The following is a 23,117-nucleotide window of genomic DNA, read 5'->3' on the forward strand; positions in this document are numbered from 1 at the left end:
TCGACGTACTTTCAGGCCCCGCGCGGAGCAGGAAGGGGAACTCTTTTGCCGCGGACTCAAACCGGAAGCTGCTTTTCCAGCGGAGAGGCCGGTGGGGGAGGAGAAGGCCGAGGGCAACGTGGGTTGAACGTTGCACGGTGGAGTGTGGACCCAATCTGGAACAGGAGTTCGGACCGACCCGGTGCGAGCAAGGGGAGTGCACGCGGCAGGTAAGGGAGAAGAGAGTGTAGTTTCCTCTGGTTCCTGAAATCGGGAAGGCGGACAGCGCCGGGAAAAGACACTGCCTTTGGGGTAGTCGGTGCGCAGAAAGGTGGACTATGCCGGGGGAGGAAAGGGGGCAGGGACTGGGCTCGGGTGGGAGGCTTGGTGATTGAGGTGTGGAGATAAGAGTTACTGATTCGATTTGGTTCAGAGAGGTAAATGCTGAAGAGAAACCAGAGTCGTTTGTTTTTCGCTCTTCTAAAGAGCGCGGAGGTGGAGAGGGTTAACGGAATCCTGCACCTCCTCGGGTTTTCAGGGTTGGGTTTTGAACCTTTGATGTCTTGGTCCTGTGCGTCTGTGATTCTGGAGGGCTGGGTTTGGAACCAGGCAGGGCCGGGCACCCAAAGCCGCCCCATTCCTCGGCTTTAAGTTCGCTCTGGTCGTACCTTTGGTAATTCATGTCCTGAGCCCCCTTGGTCTTGGAGGGCAAACTCAAAATGGGTTTAAGGCTCTTCTCGGAACAGCTGGTTCTGTGGGTTTCCCCACAGTGCACGCGGGACTGTGAAACAAGCTTAACTGCATATTTTTCGTCATTCCCAGGGCAACCTTTACACATTCATTGCGCTGTAACTGCGCTCGTATGGGGCTAAGTAATTCACATTCGGGGTCCGGGAGTATCAGTGACTCCCAGAAGTACTGAAAAGAGGGCGTCATAAGAAAGGTGCTGAGGGTGAAGTGGAGTAGAGGAGGGCAAGATTGGAAAGCCAGGTTGGTCTCAAGTATAGTGAGCTTTAGGTCATATACTACTTTCAGGTCCGTACTGAGGTGTTTGGACTTTCCTGAATAGAGTTAGAGTAAACAGGTGATTTTAAGCTGAGCTGTCTCAGCTTAAAACTCATTTTGTACAAGCGTCACTTTGGCAGTGTTACAGAATTGAGATGGGATGGAGAGGTGGGGATTTGAGGCTTCCAAAGAACTGTCCACAGAATGTGGTGACTTTTACTGCATGAAGAAGTGGGAAGTGAAAATTTGGAGGACCACTCAAATTTTCTTGTGTGTGTGTTTGGAAAGATGAAGACACCAAAATATAGGTCAGATACAATAAAAAGGAGCAGGTTATGTTGGTAGGGAGAACAATGAAGATGAGCCTTGAAGGCAAATTGTAAGAATTACCCCAGGGTTTGTATAGAAAACAAAGTTGATTGTTTTTTGAAAGACCTGGATAGCTCATCTCTGGTATTTTTTTTTTTAAAGATTTTATTTATTTATTTGACAGAGAGAGATCACAAGTTGACAGAGAGGCAGGCAGAGAGAGAGAGAGGGAAGCAGGCTCCCTGCTGAGGAGAGAGCCTGATGTGGGACTCGATCCCAGGACCCTGAGATCATGACCTGAGCCGAAGGCACCAGCTTAACCCACGCAGGCACCCTGGTATTTTTTTTTTTTTAATGAATTTTCTTTTTTGTGGGGTTTTGCATATTTGAATTTCCATCACCAACCTATCTGCTTTTCCCACTGAAATGTTGGCTGCTGGGATCAGAATCAGGAGCAGATTTGAAGGCTTATGTTTACTTATATAATTGAGAGAGAGAAAAAAGGCCAAGAAAGTTTTTTAGATCCCTCTGGCAGATGGAAATTGTCATCAGAAACATCTTACTCAGGTTATATAGGGCACCAGTTTTTCTTCTGAGAATACTGCAGAATAATACAAGATGTGCAGTGTATTGTGTACGTAGAGTGAAGTATAAAATTAGCACTGAATGAATAGTGGTTAAAATTTACTGTCTGTTCAGGTGCTAAGCATTTTACGTGTATTGTTGTATTTAATTCTTAGTACAAAGCAGTGTTAAAAATTTCTGAACCCACATGTGCAGTTGTAAAGCCCATGCTTTTAGCTACTCTGGAATCATAAGCAGTTTGATTCTTTCCTGTATAGTTCTCTTTTGTAAGTTTATTATAAATGGAGCCAGCCAAAAATAAGAAATTTGGTGTTGTCTTTGAGGAGCTGAAGAAGTAAAAGTTATCATCCGGCTTATTTTTGTCAAAAAAAAAAAAAAAAAGCAAAAAGCAGTGGTTCTCAGTGAGGCAGTTTTGCTTCCCCTGGTCATTTGGCAATGTCTGGAGATTTTTGGTTCTCACAGCTGGGTTGTGCCCATGGCACTCACTCACCATCTAGTAGGTAGAAGTCAGTGATGCTGCTGAACATCCTACAATGTGCAAGACAGTCCTCAAAAGGAAGAATTGTCTGGTCCAAAATGTCTGTAGTGCTGTAGTTCAGAAATCCTGCCTTAGCAATATTTCTTCAGGAGTTTGAGATTCACTTACACTTTTCTTAGAAGCATTTTTATTTTTGAAATTATTCCATGGCTTAAAAGATGTGTAAAGTTTATACATCTGGAATAGAATAGCATAACTGGTTTTTAAAGTGAATCTGTAAGCCACAGTTTCCCAGGAGGTGGTTGTCATAGAAATTCATAGATTTGGGAAAGACTTTTGCTTGAAGTTATTTTACAGCATCCCTACTAAGTGGTGATTTACTCTGCTTTAAGGTCTTTTGTGTCTGGTTTCCCTATATTTTAAATCCATATCTAAACTACTCTTAATAATTAATTTTCCCTTGTACTGAGCTCCAGACTTATAATTTTGACTTTACTGAATATGATTCTGTTCTGTGGGCTTAAACTCAAAACAAGCTTGTTACATGTGTAATTTGTACTATGATAGTGTTTATATTTTTGTGTGATATAGTTTGTTTATTATAAAATAGCATATTGTTGGGAATTTTTTAAAAAATAGCATAATTCTTTTGATGACCTTGGTGGTTGAGCAGTAAAAATGTATCGGGTTCTTTTGTCGCTGTCAAGCGATGGTATAATAGATCTGGCGTCTGTAAAATGTATTCTTAGTAGGATGCTAACATGCTTGTTTCAGATTATGCATAGACCCTAAAAACCTAGGTTTTTAAACTCTGGTCAGTATAATTTGTTATTTAAATAATAGCTTATTTCTATTACAAGTTTTAATTAATTTGCTTACGAATGAGTCAAACTTGGTCCTGTTGCCAATCTGCCCTCTTCCAACAAATTCACTAGGATTATAAGTAAATATAGGTAATTTGTTTTTGCTTCAAGCTTACAATTTTAGAATATGTTTATTTTGGGACATACAGTTTCAAAACATACTTAATATATATGCATCTTATAAGATAGCATAGCTCTTTTTCAAAGTAAATAGGACTTTTATTTAATTGTCTATTGACTTTTTTTTTTCCAGGGTTCATTGAAAAATCCTTAGTGATATTGACATGTTTCAAGTGACATAAATTAGCCAATGACTCGGAATGATGGATTCCCCGAAGATTGGAAATGGTTTGCCAGTGATTGGACCAGGGACTGATATAGGGATATCTTCACTCCACATGGTGGGGTATTTGGGAAAAGTTAGTGAACTTATTTTTTGCCTCAGTGCAAATTTGGTTTTTTCCTCCTTTTTTGAGACTGAAATTCGGTTTTAATTTTACCAGTTAACTTTTAAAAAACTATATCTTCCACGGAAATCTTACAGAAATGGCGAAAGATTATTCTAATGTATTTACCTCTCTGTGTTTTATTAATATGTGAAAGTAGAAATAAAACATAGACCTTGTGGTTTATTCTCTGAAAATATGAAACATATATTTTCCCTGGCAGCTGACATTACTTTTTTTCTTGCAAATAAAACTGATGCTATTTTTAAAACTTAAAATTTAATATTTAAAACTATAATATATTCTTTTTGGAATAATAGTTGTATTTAAAGCATATATGCATTTCTTTTATTTGCCATGTTTAAAATATCTAGCCAGGACACTTCCAGGTGAAAATTGTATTTTTTTTCTGGGTTACTTTTCCATATAACTTTTTGTAATTTGATACAATCTAGGAATGTCTATATTTTAATTTACTTTATTTCTTTTTTAGAATTATGATTCAGCTAAAGTCCCGTCAGATGGGTATTGCCCTGCTTGTAGAGAGAAGGGAAAGTTAAAAGCCTTAAAGACTTACCGAATTAGTTTTCAAGAATCTATCTTTTTGTGTGAGGATCTGCAGGTAAAGTATTAATCTTAGATAGTATTAAGGTTTTAGCTTTTTGCTTTTTTCTTCAGTGTTTAAATTTGTACTCATTATGTATTTTTTAGACTGTACATTTTTAATACATAGATAACCAGAGTATCTAGATCTGTCTAGTATACAGTTTTAAATATTTTGTTATTTTGCCTGAATTATTGCATGAAGATACTTGTTTTTATTATCGTTAGACTTGTGAGAGGAGAAAATACATTTCAAGATGGATTTTTTTTTTTAACCTTGCTGGGGTCCTTGTTAATTGTTGGTATGTAGTGGTTATCCTTTCATCTCTTTGATTTATAAACTTTGGAACTTACTGGAAAAGTTATTAATCTCTAAATATTATATACTTAAGAATCTAAATATCCAGTGTATCCAGTGCTACAAATTAAAAAAAAAAATTTTTGAGAGTGAGAGAGAGTACGTGTGTGCAAGAGAGCATAAGTTGGCGGGGGTGGGGGGGGTGGAGAAGTGGACTCCCTGCTGATCAGGGAGCCCCTACTCAAGGCTCAGATCCCAGGAACCCAAGATTATGACCTAACCTGAAGTCACTTAACTGACCGAGCCACCCAGGCACCCACAGTGGCACAGCTTTTATATAGGAGTTCATTAAACTTCATAATACTCCCCATTTTATTTTATTTGACAGTTTATGAAACTTTTATATGTATGTTTAGTTCTCAAAACTTTGCGAAGTAGATATTTCCATTATGAATAAGAAATCAGAGAGAGTTTAGGAGCATAAGATCTTCATAAATTTTGCAGAACTGTAATTGGAATATAGTCTTGTAATTTCAGATATGTTTCATTCCAAGTAAACTCGCAGTTCATCAGAATCACGTGGAGTACTTTTAAAAAATTTCTGGGTATCACCCCCAGATGCCAGTTAGTAGACTTAACCCAGAATTATATAGTCTTGTAACTCTTAGGGATGAGTCTGATGATTGGCCAAGTTTGCAAAATACTAAACTAAATGAACACTGATAGTGATAGATACTTTTCCTGAGTGTAACTTGAAGAAAATCCCAGGCATTCCTACAAATAGAAAAAAGTTTCTTTTTGCATTTATTCAATAATTTTTTTTTTTTTTTGAGTGTCACCACATTGGCAATGTCCCAAAGGCTAGGATACAATGTATAAAGCAAAAAGTACCTTACCCTCAAGAAGGTGGTTATGGGAGCACCTGGGTGGCTCAGTTGGTTAAGTGTGTGCCTTAGGCTTAGGCATGGTCCTGAGATGGAGTTCCAGGTCCACCTCTCTGCTCAGCGGGGAGCCTGCTTCTCCCTTTCCCTCTGGCCTACCACTCCCCCTGCTTGTATTTGTGCTTGTATGTGTGCTTTCTCTCTCTCTGCCAAATAAATAAATAAAATCTTTTTTTTTTTTTTTTTAAAGGTGGGTGTGTTCTAAGAGGGAGGAAAAATCAGTAAGTAAGTTACAGTTTTTGTGTATGAGGTAATGAAAAATAAAGCCCAGGGACTGGAGTGTTAGGGAGTGGGTAGTTAGCAATTTTAAATAGAGTGGTGAAGGGGATCTCTTCATTGAGAAAGTGACATTTGAACAGAAACCTGAAAGGGATGAAAAACAAGCCATGTGAATTTCAGATAGACAAGCATTGCAGGCCGGGAGAGTAGCAGGTACAAGACCCTGAGCCAGTAAAGTTTGCCTGTGCATGTTTGTTCTACTGCAAGGAAACTAGCAGAGCTGGATCTGAGTTAAGTAAAGCGGAGTAATAGAAGATGGGTTAGAAAAATAATAGTGAGGGGACTGGACCAAATAGGGTTTTAGAGGCTGTTGTAAAATCACTGGCTTTTACTGTGGCTGAAATGAAGAGCCATAACGGGGAGAGTCATAATCTGATTTAAATGTTAAAAGGTTCACTGTGGCTTCTCTCTTGAAAGTATATCTAATGGGCAGGACCTGAAGTGGGGAGACTAGTTGAAAGACACTTAGAATATTCCTTGGGGAGCAAATAGTGGCTAAGGTGATAAGATGTAGTTGGATTATCTATGTAATTTGGAAATAGAGCCAAAGAGGATTTGCTGAAAGATTGGGATGCATAGTAGGAGAGCAGGGAATCAAGAATGATTCCCAGATTTTTGGCTTACATAATTGGAAGAGTAAGGTTACCTATTGGAATAGTGGAGTTGCCTGTTGCTAAGATGAGAAAGACTTTGGGAAGAAGAAGATTTGGGGGGAAGATAGGCCAGGACCAGTCAAGCTTGAGACAGCCATCTGGTACTTGAGGGTATATGGAATAAGTGGTTGGATCTCTGTGTCTGGTATTAGGTAGAGCGTGAGGTTAGAGAGAGATAATTTGGGAGTCATCAGCATGTAGATAATTGAACCATGAAAGGGGATAAGTTTACCTAAAAGTATTGGTGGCAATCCAAGGACTAAGCCCTGTTACACTCTTGCATTAAGACACTGGGGAGATGAAGTGGAACTAGGAAGGGAGTAAGAGAAGAATTGGACAGTGAGGTAGGAGTAAACCCAGAAAGGTAAGAGTATTTTGTTCTGGAAGTCAAATTATTTACTTTCATCTCAAGGAGAATGACGACTCAATTCACCACTGGGTAGAGTGTTGTGGGTTCGTTGAGAACCTTGATGAGAATATTTTGGGTAAAGTGTTAGTGATAAAGGAAAGCTTGGTTGGAGTGAGTTACAGAAAATTAGGAAGAACTGAGAAATACAGATGTGAGGTGGTACCTGGAGGAGGAAATTTTTAAGTTGGAAAAAATAACAGCATGTTAGTATGCTGATTATATCCAGTGGAGAGGGAAAAGGTGTCCCAGAATTGCTGAAGAGCTACCCTTGAAGCAGGCAGTGGGCTCTATCGAACAGCGAGAGGGCTTGATGTTAGGCTGTTTGACAGCTTATCCTAACAGGGGACTGTATAGGGTGTGTACTCATTAACTCAGATCAAAGTTGTAGAATGGTAACCAAAGGAAAGAGAAGTCTTTCTAGAAAAAGAACTATTATATTTTCCGCTCTTCCAAGCAATGTATAGTATTTCAGTAGAGTTCTTTCACCATGGACTGCCATAATAAAGAAGTCCCTGTCCTTAGGACATTAGCTTTTAGCTATTAAAAGTTAGAGGTATTATTTGCATTTTTAGTTTTGAAGCATTTTTTTAAAGTGATGAGGAAAAAAATAAATAACCAAGAATTTTAAGTATATGCTTTGCAGATTAAAAAAAAAGTACTGTAATTTTTTATCTAATTTTAAGGAAGTGTTCTATTCAGTAAGAGCCCCGTGTATTTTATGAAGTAGATTGGTTTACACCAGGAGTCAGCAAACTCTGTATGACACCCACAGGCTAAGAACAATAGTTAACGTTTTTATTTGATTATTTATTTTTAAAGATTTTATTTATTTGACGGAGACAGCAAGAGAGGGAGCACAAGCTGGGGGAAGTGGGAGAAGAAGAAGCAGACTTCCTGCTGATCAGGGAGCCTGATGTGTGGCTGGATCCCAGCACCCTGGGATTATGACCTGAGTTGAAGACAGAAGCTTGATGACTGAGCCAGGCACCCTGTTAGTTACATTTTTAAATTACTAGGCAAAAATGAAAAAAATGCTGTTTTGTAATATATTAAAATTACATGAATTTCAAATTTCAGTGTCCAAAAAAAGTAGTATTGGAATGTAGCCATACACAATCATTTTTGCATTGTCAATGGCTGCTTTTGTATTATAGTGGCAGACTTAAGTAGTTATGACAGAGACCTGGACTAGTCCACTTATCTGGCCTTTTACAGGCAAAGTTTGCTGATCCCTGGTCTTTAAGACCTTTGAATCAGTTTGTTAATATTTTTATTGTAAAATTTTAAATCCATTGAACATTCTGCTTTCACTTGCCAAATTGCAAAGAATCACATGGGAAAACCCTCTTAATCAGAAGTTTCTTGATTTGAAAAAAACACTAAGATTCAAACTCCGCTTCCAAATTAATAAATTGAAATTCAAGTTTTTTCAAACTGTAGGGAGTTTTATCTGTTTGGTTTTTTTTTTCTTGAGTATTCCATTGTAGTCTTTTATTGGAACATTTATTTAGGTTTTTTTTTTAAAGCATGAAATTTATAAGGCTCCTAGTCTTTAGTTAAGTCGTCAGAGAAAACATTCATTTTCTTGGTTTTCTTCATTTGTAAAATGAATGTAAACTATTTATTTTTTGTAAGTATTTTTATAGTTTGTTTTTGGCATACCTTATAATTTTCCATATCAAGGTAATGTGCAGTGTTTTCCTTTTTCTGTTTTATAGGAAAACAGGAATGTATTTAAGCTGCTCAAAAAAATCAGTGAAAGAGGGAGCATTAAATTTTTTCAACCTAAGATTTTAAATGCTCTTGCATGGTTGGGCTAGATGGAAAAATTAATACTCTATGTAGTTATCATTTATGATTTTCCTTTTTTTTTTTTTTTAAGGTAAGCTAAACTTCTAGTAACTGAAATGGCATGTTCATTATGAAGTAGAAACTTTATAATGTTTAGTCCAGGTATAAAGAGATAAAAATATAAAGTCCAGGTATAAAGAGATAAAAATCTGAAAGCACTGATTTATAAGAGGGATAAAATGGGACAAGGACAAATTGTACTTTAAACTGGCCCTATGACTGGAGCACAAATTACCGATAGAAAAGTTAGTTGAGACATTTGCAAATAATGTAGGAGAAAACCGTCTAGACCACTAAATTTTGCAGCTCCGGGGCCCATTATTGTTTATTGATTTTAATTAAGTAGGGGTGCTGGTAGGATATGCACATCATGATCTGGACTCTGAGATCAGTAAAGCTTTTTTGTTTTTGTTTTTGTAAAAAAAAAAAAAGGGCATGACATTTACCATCTTAATCATTTGTAAGTGTACAGTTTAGGTGTGTTAGGTGTATTCACATTATTATGGAACAGACCTCTTGAACTTTCTCATTGTGAAAAACTTAAATTTAGTACCCACTGAATAACAGCTCCTGTTTTCCCCCTTCGCCCATGCTTTGGGACCACCATTCTACTTTTGGTCTCTATGAATTTGACTACTCTAGGTACCTCATATAAGTAGAGTCATACCATATTTCCCTTTTGTGACTAACCTATTTTATTTAGCATAATGTCCTCAATATTTATAGATGTTGTAGCCAGCGAACAGATTTCCTTACTTTTTAAGGCTGAATAATATTTCATTGTATGTATATACCACATTTTCTTTATCCATTTGTCCATTCATGGTATTCAGGTTACTTTCACCTCTAGGGTGTTGTGAATTATGCTGCAGTGGATATGGGTGTGCAAATCTCTTTGAAGTCTTGCTTTCATTGTTTTGGAGTATATACCTGTCTATGACTATGAATACAAAATTATTGCTGTTTTAAAGTGTTCTCTATTTTCTGACATTGGTAGGATTTAGGAAATAATCTCAGGGTGTAAAGTTGAGGGTCAAGTTGTTAGTTGGTGAGTGCATTCCTAGTTGGTAACAGTGAAAAGAATCCAGAACTTACCTATTAAACTAAAGAATTTTATAAGTACAATATTATGAGCATAGTGTTCATTTGTATAGGAGAAGCTGTACTTGTAAAGAGGACTTAGTGCATTTCAGTATCTGTTGCTTACAACCTAGTGACTAAAAAAAGCTTAATGGCTTGACTTCGTATTCCTCATGATTCTTTGGGTTGCGTAGGTAGTTCTTATACATTACCTGCTGTCAGCCAGGAAGCCTAAAATGTCCGCATAGCTGGCAGTTGGTGCTAGCTGCAAACTGGGAACTCTGCTCAGGCAGTCGGCCAGGATCTCAATTCTTTTCCATGAGGGTCTCTCCGTGAGGCTAATTGGTCTCCTCACAGTATAATGGATGGGACCTTCAAGGAGTGTTCCAGAAGGAAGGCTCCAAAAGACTAGCCTAATGCGCCTGTGCTTATCAGGCTTCCACATGCATCGTGTTGTGAGCATCCCATCATAGCTGGTCCCATGGCTAAGCCAAGAGTGGTGCAGCACAGGACTGACACTACCAGGGCATGAATAGCAGGAGGGGTAGTTCCTTAGACAGAAGAGGCCATCAAAGTAGCAGTTACCATTTTTGTGTAGAAGTAGGCATTTATTTTAAATGAGGACACATAATATATTAAATTTGTCTTTTAAAATATTTTCCTAGGTTTCAAACTTGGGGAAAATTGATTATTTCGGTCATTTGTCTACACTTGTGATATTTGGCTGAAGTTGTTTTAATACGTAATAAGATTTGATGAAGTTGTTAAAATTCAGCCAGTTTGACTCTTAGATCCAGTAAGGATGTAAAATTGGTAATGATTACGTGTGCTCAGATTAATACTCAGTTTTAAAATTAAACACAGAAATTACTAATGCATATTTTTTTAATTTGAAAATGCTTCACCCCGAAAATGAAAATACTTTTCCGATTTTTAATGTTATTACCTGTCCGAAAACGAGTAACACTCAGAATGTTTTTTTAAATTGTTGAAACTTGTTAACTCACTCAACATTAGGTTTTTATTAAAACAGAAGTATGTATGTTTTCCGTGTCAGCTTCCTCTAGTGTGGATCCGATTAAACCCTCGATTGTTCAAATTAACTAAGGAAAATTATACTTTGGGGGGCCAAAATTTTGATTTAATAGTGGTTTATTTCTAGTTCCTTTAAATTTAGATTGGTACAATTGTACTGATACTAAAATTTTATATGTATTTTTCATGACATAGAAAGTGTAATATAAAACTTGAGCTTTATTTGAATATTTTGTAGTTTTTATCATTTTCTTTTTTCTTCCTAGTGCATCTATCCTTTGGGCTCTAAATCACTTAGTAACTTAATTTCTCCTGATTTGGAAGATTGTCATACCATAAGTAAGCCTCAAAAAAGGAAGTTCTTGGAAACCAACTATAAAGATTCACCTCCTTTAGCAAATACCAAAAAGACTAAAAATCATGTTGTTGGTGAACAAGTTTTGAACAGCAAACATGATGGAGAAGCATATGATGAAACCTCGTCTCACTTACCTGATTTACCACACAGTGGTCTACAGAACCCAGTTAGGACAGCTGATTCCTTGGAACAGAATGAGATTTTGGAGGCTGGTATTGACATGGCTGCTCAAGAATGTCCTGCTACAGTTGATGTTTCTGAAACTGGAGGGATTTCTCCTCAGAATGAAGGATGCGCATCTGAACTGGAAATGGCATTGGAGAGCAAATGTACATCACTTTGCCAGTCTTTATGTGTCCAGTGGAAAAATGCTAATGCTCTCTGTTGGTTAGATTGTATTCTGTCAGCATTGGTGCACTTGGAAGGGTTAAAAAATACTGTGACTGACCTGTGCTCTAATGCGAATTCTGTGTTCTGGCAGTTGTTTATGAAGTATGATCAAGCCAATAAACTTCTGCATGCCAATCAGCTGGATGGAATTAAAGGTTGGTAATAATTTATTTCTCTTACTTATAAAGAAGTTAATGCTCAGGCATGCCTGGGTGGCTCAGTCGGTTGAGCGTCTGCTGGCTCAGTTCATGATCCTTGGGTCCTGGAATTGAGGCCCGCAACATGCTCCTTGCTCAGCAGTGAGACTGCTTCTCCCTTTGCCTGCCACTCCCCCTGCCTGTGTGTGCGTGCTCTCTCTGACAAGTAAGTAAAATCTTAAGAAGTTAATGTTGGAATAGTTTTGTCTCATAACATGTGGAAAATATACAGACACAAATCACTTGTTATTCTACAACTTCCCAAAAATCTTGATTCACAATAAGGGATATATATAATTTTTTTCTTGGAAAATGGGGTACCTGTGAATCCACCTCCCAACCCAAAATAATTAAAATATTTCCAATAACTTAATCTACTTATGTGTTCCTCCCCATCCCATCTTCCATCTCTCCTGAAAGGTGTTTTATCATTTCTTCTTTTTTGAAATTGTTTGTTTTGCATATGTATTACTAAACAATATATTCCTACTTTAGTTTGTTTTGAACTTAGTAAAAAGGATATTGTACAGAATGTCTTCTGGGACCTTTTCTTCTTTCCTTTTTTTTTTTTTTTAAAAAAGATTTATTTATTTATTAGAGAGACTGTAAGCAGGGGGAATAGCAGAGGGAAAGGGAGAAGCAAACTCCCTGAGCCTGATGTAGGACTTGATCCCAAGACCCCGTGATCATGAACCTGAGCTGAAGGCAGCTGCTTAACTGACTGAGCCACCCAGGTTCCCCGTTCTATTTTCTTTTTATAAAGATTGATCTGTGAAGCTGCTTGTATTGGTGGTTCATTATTTTTCATTGCTAAAGATGACCATTTTGTAAATGTATCAGTATATTTATTTACCTATCATTGAGTTGGTTTTTTTGCCATTATAAATAGTGTAGCTGTGACTATTCCTGGGCTCAAATAGAGTTTCTCTTGGGTATACCATAGGAATGGAATCAAATCATAGACTCGGGGCATCTAGGTGGCTCAGTCAGTTAAGCGTTCAACTTGATTTTGGCGCAGGTTATCGTCTCACGATCATGGGATGAAGCTTTGTGTCAGGGTCCACATTCAGCACAGAGTCTGCTTGAGATTTTTCTCTCCTGCCCCCCCTCCACTTATGTGCTCTCTCTCTCCCTCAGATAAATATATCTTAAATCATAGGCTCTAAGTTCAGATTTACAAGATACCATCACTACTCTCATTAGCAATATGTGAGATCTTCCTGATATATTCTCCCTTGGTTATTTTCACACTTGGAGAATTTTGCTTTTTGAATGATGTAAAATGGCTTATGGTCTTGATTTGCCTTTCCCAAATTTTATTTTATTTTATTTTATTTTATTTTATTTTATTTTATTTTACTTTATTTTGTTTTTATTTTAATTCCCTTAACACAGTTACATTAGGTTCAGGTGTATCCAGTATAGTGATTCAGCAGTTCATACAACACCTGCTACTCCTCACAAGTGTACTCCCTAGTCTCCTCACCTATTTAACCCGTCCCCCACCCACCTCTCTGCCTTTCTCAAATTTTAAAGAGGTTGGACAGCTCTTCAAAGATGAATTGATCATGTTTCCTCTTTTGTGAAATGCCTGTTTGTGTCTTAACTTATTTGAGTTTCTATGTCTTATTTGCTATCTTTATGTCATGTGTGTTGCTAAATTGTGTCTTGTGTATTTACTTTTTTAAAGATACCTTTTGATGTACAGAAATTGCTAATCTTTCCTTTTGTAGCTAGTAATACTTCTGACATTTAAAAGGAATCTTTCCTTTTCCAAGATCAGAATCAATATTTTCACTGAAAAGTCAAAGTTTTGTTGTTGACATTGAATTTTAATTCAGCTCAAGTTAATTTTTGTGTGTGATAATCATCCCCTTTTTCCCCCGTTACCTAGCCAGTTTTTCCTAGCTCCTAACTCCACATTTTTCTTCAACTGATCTGCCAGGCCCTTTGTTACATAGTCTTCCATATATGTGTGCAGCTGTTCTTTCATTCTCAGTTTTGTTTTCTTGGTCACTTTATCTGTCTCTGTGTCAGCACCACACTATTTTAATTACCAGGGTTATTTCTGTCTGGTAGTATAAGAATCCTCACCTTTATTCCACTTGTCTTTGGTCATGCCGTGTTTTCTATAATTCTTACACATTTTTCCCCATTGTTGACCATTCAGGCTGCTTATTATTTTTTACAATTATGAACAAACACCATGACAGATAATCCATATATCCTTTGAATCCATCCATTGCCAATTATATCTTAGAAGGGATATTAAAATTTGAACATAAAGAGTCTTTGTAAATGGCTTTCCTGAAGAGTTAGATCATCATTTTCATATGTAGAAGAAAACATCCCAGAGCGCTCAGATCATCTTTGAATGTAAACATTTTATAAAAATTATAATTTTGTTAGATAAGAAATACTGTTTAAACTTAAATTTCTTTGAGATTGAATTTTTTGCAAATTTTAAATTCATTTTTTTACAAGCATTTTTGTTTTTGCCTTTTCTTCACTGTATTCTTGTACTCTGTAATTATAGGAACCCAATACTGAGTTAGGTGACAGTTCAGATGATTACAGAAGAATATATTTCATGTTCAAATTTTGACTTCAATGTTGAATTAATTTTAATTATATTTTTTATAAAGCATAGCCACTTTATTTTATTTTTTAATAGAACCATAATTAACATACAGTGTTGTATTAATTTTGGGTGTGCATTGAAATGTTTCAGCAGTTCTATATGTAACTCAGTAAGTGTACTCTTAATTCTCTTTATTTCACCCATATTACATATTCAATCATACTAATTTTTAAGTAATAATTATATTTTTTATAATGTGGTTGTAATTGCATTTAGTAAGTTGACTTTTAATTTTAAGTTTTTTTTTTTTCTTGGCGTGGTTAAAGAAAAATTCTGGTTATTGCTTCATATTATAGGAGAATCCAGATATTTTCATAGTAAAACATATTAGCAGTATGATCAGGCTATATGAATTATTTGTAAGAGATTTTGGTGAAATCTTTTGTAGCTTAAGAATAACTAGAGTCATGGGGCGCCTGGGTGGCTCAGTGGGTTAAGCTGCTGCCTTTGGCTCAGGTCATGGTCTCGAGGTCCTGGGATGGAGCCCGGCATTGGGCTCTTTGCTCAGCAGGGAGCCTGCTTCCTCCTCTCTCTCTGCCTGTCTCTCTGCCTATTTGTGATCTCTGTCAAATAAATAAATAAAATCTTAAAAAAAAAAAAAAAAGAATAACTAGAGTCAGATACATATGGGGGCTGGTTTTCTGACATAATAATTCTATTTTGAGGACTTTAATCCTAAAGAAATGAAGAAAAACATGGATGGGTATGTGTCCAAAAGATAGTATGATAGTATTTATAATAGTGAAATGATAGTATTTATAAGAGTGAAAAAACAAAGAACTTAATTATCCAGTACTAGGAGAATTGTTAGTAAAACTCCCGATTCAGGTGGAGTGTAATAACTAGCCTGCAAAGTTTTTAATGAAGCAAATTCATGTGAAGTAATAGAAATAATAGAAATAAATGAGTAGATGTTGTCTCTAGCATGAGTAATAATCACATGTAAAGACATAGCTTCAGCTGTTTCAGAGATAGGCAGAATGTCTGAAAGCATCGCTCTCTTGCTAGGCCTGTGATTATTTGGATGAGAAAGGCTTTTACTGAGCTTTAGTCAAGCACAGTGATACTGGCTCCCGCAGTCTGGACTGATGATACTGGGCTGAGGGAATATTAGGGCAATGCACAGGAATAAGAATTAAGGAAATTTTGTGGTTTTCATTTTGTCTCTGCTAAATTTTTTGACTGATTAACTTTCATTCTTGGTAATGTCTTAATTTTCTGTGGAAAGACAGAGATTGATAAGAAATTGATAATCTATTTCATTTTTAGATGGAGATTGTAAAAAACTTACTTCAGAAATACTTGCAAAGATAGAGTCCTGTCTGAATGAAGTCAGAGATGAAATTTTCATTAGGCTTCAGCCTCAGCTTAGATGCACATTAGGTAAGTAATTTCTGTAATTTAACTGTATTAGTCATCTACCATAAAGAAGTACTTACATCATAAGAAAATATAGTACTGTTTTATTAGTTTGGGTGATTAGATTCTTGGGAGAGAGAATCTGTGTAGTTTCATTTAGGAGCTTAACCACTGGTTAAATCATTGGTGGACGGGGTTGTCGTTTCTATATAAACAAGTCTCGTTGTTTATATCCTTGAAAGTGGATGCATTTCTCGGAAGCAGGTGGATACTTGGGTGGACACCATGGGTTGTGTTTCCAATACTTTCCCCCTGTAGCCTAATTCAGTGTTGTCAACCTTGACTGTGCATTACAAAGCACCTAGGGAGTTGAAAAGTGCATGGGGTCCATTAAATAATAATCTCAGAGATGGAGTCGGGTATCAGCAATTTTTAGAAGCCCCTGCGTGATTCTTAAGGATGGACAGGGTTGAGAGTCTCTGATCTAGGCCAACCATAGTAATTAGACTTCCCTTGCTGGTGATTGGTTTAGGAATAGACATACGGCACAATTTTCGTTGGTAAAAAACAAGGAGAAATATACTGATGACCTTTTGGGAAAGCTTGCTTACTTTTAAAAAGGGCAGAAGAATGAGACCTGTTTTTTCTCTGTGATTTGGCTTTTGGCCTCAGAGCAGAGTAGAGCTAGGGCACTAGAGTTCTGAGGCTTTTGAAATTTTTTCAGTGTTGCAAAAAAGAGTCATTGATGATTTTTTTTTTTAAATGAGTAGTGTCTTTTTGTTTTATTTCTCTTTACTGTTGTATTGACTCTTCTGTTAATACCGTGTCATAGTAAAGAATATATAATACCTCTACTAAATATATTACCCATATTGAATTACATAAAATATCAATGCCTTCTAATTTTTCTCTCAGAAGATTTATTTCATCAGACTCAGATGTGTATCTGGAAGCAGCGTCTTTTTTGTGTGGTAGTATCTTTGTCCCACCGTGCTGTTCCTTGCTTTTATTTGTTTTCCATGAACTCCTACATACATGTTTTTTTTGTTCTTAAAATAATAAATGAATTTCCATATGCCAGATCTTTGGTATTGTCTCCTTTAGGTCTAAAGGACTGTTCTCATTTATTATCATCAGGTAGGATCTCAGATGGGATGAATATTCTTTTTTTTCCTTTTTAACAAAGTGTAATTTCTGTAATAGTAAAACCCCTTTTAAGTGTATGCAGTGTATAACCATTACCACAGTCAAGATAGAGAACAGTTCTGTCACCCTGAAAGTTTTCTTCAGGCTCCTTCAGCCCCTATTCTTAATCCAGACCTCTGATCTGTTGGGTGGATACTCGTTTCAAAGGAGCCTTTTCTGTAAGATTACCAGAGTATTGATCAAGGGGCTCCCATGGTGCATTTTGCAGGTGTCCTTTCCCTCCTAGAATGACCTGAGATATTTTATTCAGGGTCCCTGCTCCAGTTCCCATTTGAATTAAAGAGTGGTTTCTCCCCAGTCTGAATTAGCACTCCTCTTAGCCCTGATAATTATTTTTGAAACAAGGTTGTATCTTGTTCCACTTCTGCCTTGGGCCGTGTTTTCTATGTAACAGACAAGGAATTTTTAAATCATTTTTTTGTGCAGTCATAGCATTTGGGCAAGCATACAGCTTTTCTAATACAATGGAATTCCTCTCTTGTTTGTGTTTATACTATTCATTCAACAGTAATAGGTGCTGTGTTGGAGCTTAAGATCTTACTAGTGAAATCTGATCTTTGCTTTGGAGAGCATTTTAAAATCCTACAACATACGTGTCTTTATTCTGAATGTTACTGTGTACTTTCAAGTACTAAAGAAAGAAATAGAATCTGTACTGACCGTGAGTGTTGGTTAAATTTTTTAAGATCAGTCATTGTATCATTTTGATTATTGTTTTTAAAAAATTCATTATAAACTATCCTTTCTGTTCACCCTCCCCGCAGTTTAAGAAATAAAATATTACAAATAAACATGAAGCCCCCTTTGTACCTCTAATTCAGTTCTTCCTTACCTCCCCGCAAAGTAACTGCTCTCTTCGATTTATTGTTTTTCTTTTTCTCTAATTTTTTAAAAGAAAAAGCTCATATTGTGGTTTGTACTAATTTATGTAATTTTAAAGAGTGATTTAGTTTTTGAGGTATGTGTACACAGACCAGTAGAACAGAATAGAGTCCAGATGAAAACCGTCACCTTTTGCTTATGTCATACTGTGTGACAGAGGTGGTGATGCCTATAAGGGGGGGATAAGAAAGGCTGTGTAGTAAATGATGCTGGGACAGTTGTTTCCTGAGACAGGAGAAATTGGATCCCTATTTGACACTGTAATCAGAAGTAACTTCAGCCTATTTAAAGACCTAAACATGAAAAAGCAGAATTATAGAACTTAGGGAAACAATATGGGTGAATATTTTAGTTCTCAGTGGGGAAGAATTTCCTAAATAAGGTCCATAAAATAGTGGTAGATATGATGACATTGAAGTTTGAAACCTCCAGGCAAAGGAAGAACAAAGAAATAATATGCTGGATATCTTGTAAAGAATTCTGTACATCAGTTTAGAAAAAGGACAGCCTCATAGAAAAGTGGCCAGAAAACATTAACGAGCAATTATCAGAAGAGAAAACTTGACTAGACAGCAAAGAGCTGCTGAAGGATTTGTATTATGGCAAATTATGTCATTTTAGAGAAATATGGAAACTAGGTAGTTGGATAGGTGTTGGGGTGAAAATGCTGGAGACGAAGAAATCAATTTCTATTGGTATTATATGTTCTCTAGTGGATGGTTTATACTTAATACCCATAAAATTTGTAAACAAAGGAAAAATAATTAAGATCAATTAGGAGCTATATAAATTCCCTAAAATGATCTGTATGCATATATCTTAACTGTGTATTCTTCTTTGATATTTTTTCTTTCATATTTTCATTCACTGAGAACTTTTTGTATTTTTAGACTTGAAGATTCTGTGTTGTCATTATGAAGCGTAAATTACCTACTTTTTGATTAATATTCAGTCACAGTAGAGTACGATTTAAATGCTAGTAACTGTTACAGACTCCTGCTGTACTATGCGCGGTTTATGTGTGTGGTGATGCTATGTGGGTTCCTGTTTAGGAGACTGATTTGTTTTTATTTCTGTTTATAAAAAATGGATTATTTTGATTTTTATTTTTGTACAAAGATAGTGGTGGGACTGTACCACAAAGGTGACTATTAAAATAGTCTTTGTAACTACTGGTATTTATAGAGCATGCTTAGGCAGAAACACCTCCTGCTCTGCTGTTGGGCCTTGCCAAGGTGGCTCCTCCTGGCCTCGTTCCAGGCCACTGTCGCTCCAGGCTAGGGGGAGAACTGGACCATGGAAGTGAGACTCTCCCAGGTTAGGTAGGGGAGGGAAGGACTCTGATTCTTTCTAGGGCTGAGTCTTAGCATCTAAGCTCCCCTAAGGACGGCAAGGTGAAAAACCATTTCAAGAATAAGTGTAAGAGGAATGTAAATCCTCCTGTTTAATTTGCATGTTGATCTAAAAACTGGAAGACTGGATTAACTATTCAGTTTTTATTTAAATGACACCGGAATCAGATCTTCTCTAATCTTAAAGTCATTGAAGTTTAATTTTAATTGTTTTTTTGTTTTGTTTTGTTTTGCGTTGTTTAGAGATTTATTTATTTGTGAGGGGAGGAGGGAGAGCACGAGGATCTCAGGTAGACTCCCCGCTGAGCTCAGAGCCCAGTGAGGGGGTGTCTCACACCCTAAGATCACGACCTGAACCGAAATCAAGAGTGAAGGCTCAGCCAGTTGAGCCACCCAGGCATCCCTAATTTTAATTGTTAAAAGATGAGACTGAAGATTTTACAAAGAGTGGTACATGAGGAGTAAGGAGATTTGAGGCTGGCCCTTTAACACTGTGTGTCACGTCATCTCCATACATAGAACAAGAGAGTTGGACCAGAAACGGCTTTTTAATGGTTTTGTCCACCTCTGACATTATTCTACAGTGTTAAACTAGATATATTATTTTTAGTATTTGTGGTGAACTATATATATATATTCTTAATTTGTTTTATAGTACTTTATTATAATTTTTATAAACCATATTATAATTTTGTTTTCTATCCTAGGGCTATTATAGTTCTGAGGATTTTTTTTTTCCCCAGAGAAAAGCTAAAAAAGATCTGAGGAGATAGTATGGGTCTTTTGTCCTTAGAACATTTTGATAAGTGTCCACCAAGAAGAATGAGAGACAGGAACTGAAGTGATAATTAAATCTTTATGATGGACATTTTTAGAAAAATGCTTTAAAAACTTCCCTAGCCTGGGTGGCTCAGTTAGTTAAGTGTGTGACTCTTGATTTCAGCTCAGGTCATGATCTCAGGGTTGTGAGATCAAGCCCAGCATCAGTCTCTGTGCTAAGCCCGGGAGTTGGCTTGAGATCCTCTCTCTCTCACTCTCCCTGTGCCCCTTCCCTCTGTGTGCATGCACTCACTCTCTCTCTCTCTCTCTCTCTCTCTCCCCCCCCCAAAAAAAAAAAAATTCTTAAAAACTTGCCCTTGTCCAACTGCAAATAACTTATTCTTCATATACTCATATTTTCACATATATTTGTATTGTGAACATAGGTGAGAAAAGAGAACAGTAATTTTGGTTCACTTTTTTCAGTTAATGATGAGTAATAATTTTCCTTTTTCTTTTTGAAGGTGATATGGAAAGCCCCGTGTTTGCACTTCCCCTGCTCTTAAAAATGGAACCCGTCATTGAAAAGCTCTTCATGTATTCTTTCTCTTGGAACTTTGAATGTTCACAGTGTGGACACAAGTATCAAAATAGGTTAGTTTTTCTCTTTTTTAAAAATGGACGTATTTTATTGAAAATGGTTCCAAATAATAACATTTGAATAAAACTTGCTTCCATTTATAACACTGCTCTCTCCCTTGTTCTTCTGCACTCAGTAAAATTTGCTACCATATCTTGAAGTCTCCCCACCATTAAGATTAAAAGGAAAAATTTGAGCTCTAAAAACTACAGTTTGCTTGCTTTTTTAAACTAGAAGAATAAAAATCCATGGTTTGCTGGATTATTAATTAGTAGGAGTTTTCTTAAGAAGTTCTTCAGTGGAAGGGGGAGACAATGGGAAGAGTAATATATTCCCCTCACAGCTTCCCCTCTGGATTCCCTGCTGCGTAAGAATACTTCTTAGAATTCCTTGAAATGATAGTGTTTCGTTTGTTCCTCTGTTAGCAGCTAGGGTTGTTGTTTAGTTATGTTTTTAAACATCATGGAAACTGATTTGAGGCTCTGAGAGCCTCACAGCAGTTTTGAAAAGTAACTTAGGCTCTCCCATTTGTCCATGAAACACCAGCCACCACCAGAATTCTCTTGCCTATGAGCTCTCTCAGCCTGCTTTCTTATTTCCTGCTGCCCTTGGGTGAGGATTACAGGGATCATGAGTGATACACTTTATCATTTTATGCCCTGAGATTGGGACTTGGGAACAACTATGGAGAAGAAACCAGCAGCAGATTTCTTTTGCTTCCTTATTCTGACCACATAACAGAGACCGTAGATTTTAGAAGAGGAGTCAGGGAAAGTTTCCATCACTCAGAGAAAGTTGCTGGCTGGCAGTTAAAAAGATTACCAAACTGGTTCTGTTGGTCATTTATTCAAATTACTATAATAGAGATCAGTCCTTTCCTCTTTTCGTACCTATTAGCAAATTAGAAAATTTAAATAAAAATGTGAGAGAAAACTATTGCTTAGATATTCATTATCTAAATTGAGATTATTTTTGGTATGTAGTGGTAAGTCAAGGAGAGTCAAGTCTGAGAGGATGTTCTAGGGAATACACGCAACAGAACCCAGAATAATTATTTTTTTTTAACATCATTTAACTCAAAAGTATTACAACAGAGTAAGGATAACCATTTCAGTCTCATCTAGGACTTAAAAATAATTTTCTATGAGTATAAGAATGAGTATTTCCTGGCCTTCTATCACTGATTTATATAAACTTATCTGATTTTGCCTCATTTAACACAGGAGGAAAGTGAACCTTGAAGGTGTTAAATAGGTAGGCAGGGCCCGAGATGACACACTACTAAGTGACAAAATTCAGGCTTAGGTTTCCTGGCCTCAGACTTTCCTACTCACTGTGGTATACTCCTTAATCACCACCTGGATTTTAAATAATATAAATGAGCTTGATGATTAAAATCAGCTTAATTACAGCTTTTCCAAAATCCACATCTGAGTTGTTGGGCTTTTCATTGAGTATATTTTATGTGCCAGGAACTCAACAGAAAAATAATCTTTATCCTGGCCAAATTCAGACTAGTTAGGGAGATAACATATAAACACCTAATTGAGGGCCAGTGACTTAGTAATTATTTTTGATCTGTTGGATGCATTAAGTTACTTCGAATGCAGAATGTTAAGTGCATTTTGGAGGAGTATATAAAAAACTGACGATTCATGGAAAAGAAGCCCTGGCATTTGGGGTTGCCTTTTTTTTTTTTTTTTTAATTGCTTTGTTCTAAAAATAAATAGAGGAAAAGCTAAAATGAAGTGGCATTTCATTAAATATATCTTAGTATATATCATAGTTTAAAACATTTACACTAAATCTGATGGGGGAATATCCAGCAAACTCATGGTTTTGTGCTGCTGTTTTTAGGGCCAGTTTAAGATCTTTTATTTGATTTACAGCGTACATTTTGGAGGCAGTTTAAAAATGTGGTATTTGGAGTCAGACTCCCAATCTCAGGTCTGTCATTTATCATTTGATACACTCTGTATTTCACTTTCCTCATCTGTAAAATGGGGAGAGGAATGGTACCTGCCACTTAAGGTTGTTTGGGAGACGAGTGCTTAGCACAGCACCCCACTTTTACACATGGTAAGTGCTCAAAAGTGTTTGCTGTCATGTGGAGCATTAACATTTATTTGTTGAGACAGACTCCTTTTTATAGACTAAAATACAGGAGCCTTTACTCAGCAGTCATCTGTGAAAATCAAGAATTTAGTAGAGGGGCACCTGGGTGGCTCAGTGGGTTAAAGCCTCTGCCTTCGGCTTGGGTCATGATCGAGATCGAGCCCCACAGCGGGCTCTCTGCTCAGCAGGGAGCCTGCTTCCTCCTCTCTCTCTGCCTGCCTCTCTGCCTACTCGTGATCTCTGTCTGTCAAATAAATAAATAAATAAAATCTTAAAAAAAAATTTAGTAGAAATAAATCATTCAATTTTAGTGATAACTTTATGTCGTTTTGCTTTTAAAATGTTAGCTTCCCTGAGAATTGGTATATTTGTAACAGCCTATGCTTATTTCACTTATGATTGAA

The 23,117-nt window shown here is 36.7% G+C and overlaps 1 protein-coding gene across 6 annotated transcripts in view; it reads left to right on the forward strand.

Moving 5' to 3' along the window:
- Positions 1–57: 57 nt before the first annotated feature.
- Positions 58–23,117, forward strand: part of USPL1 (ubiquitin specific peptidase like 1) — a 34,107-nt gene continuing 11,047 nt past the window's right edge. Inside the window, exons 1-6 of one of the 6 annotated variants that reach the window (XM_032879993.1) lie at positions 58–209; positions 3,473–3,638; positions 4,159–4,287; positions 11,081–11,717; positions 15,670–15,783; positions 20,483–20,612. In XM_032879993.1, coding sequence (XP_032735884.1) covers positions 3,540–3,638; positions 4,159–4,287; positions 11,081–11,717; positions 15,670–15,783; positions 20,483–20,612 — 1,109 coding nt within the window. In that variant the 5' untranslated portion in view covers positions 58–209; positions 3,473–3,539. Of the gene's footprint in view, positions 210–390; positions 970–3,472; positions 3,639–4,158; positions 4,288–11,080; positions 11,718–14,491; positions 14,510–15,669; positions 15,784–20,482; positions 20,613–23,117 lie in introns of those variants that run through there. The other 5 variants (XM_032879995.1, XM_032879994.1, XM_032879996.1 and 2 more) reach the window with 5 other exon arrangements.

Source organism: Lontra canadensis, unplaced genomic scaffold (assembly GCF_010015895.1).
Source record: "Lontra canadensis isolate GAN:19392208 unplaced genomic scaffold, GSC_riverotter_1.0 scaffold67, whole genome shotgun sequence".
Taxonomy (NCBI): Eukaryota; Metazoa; Chordata; class Mammalia; order Carnivora; family Mustelidae; genus Lontra; species Lontra canadensis.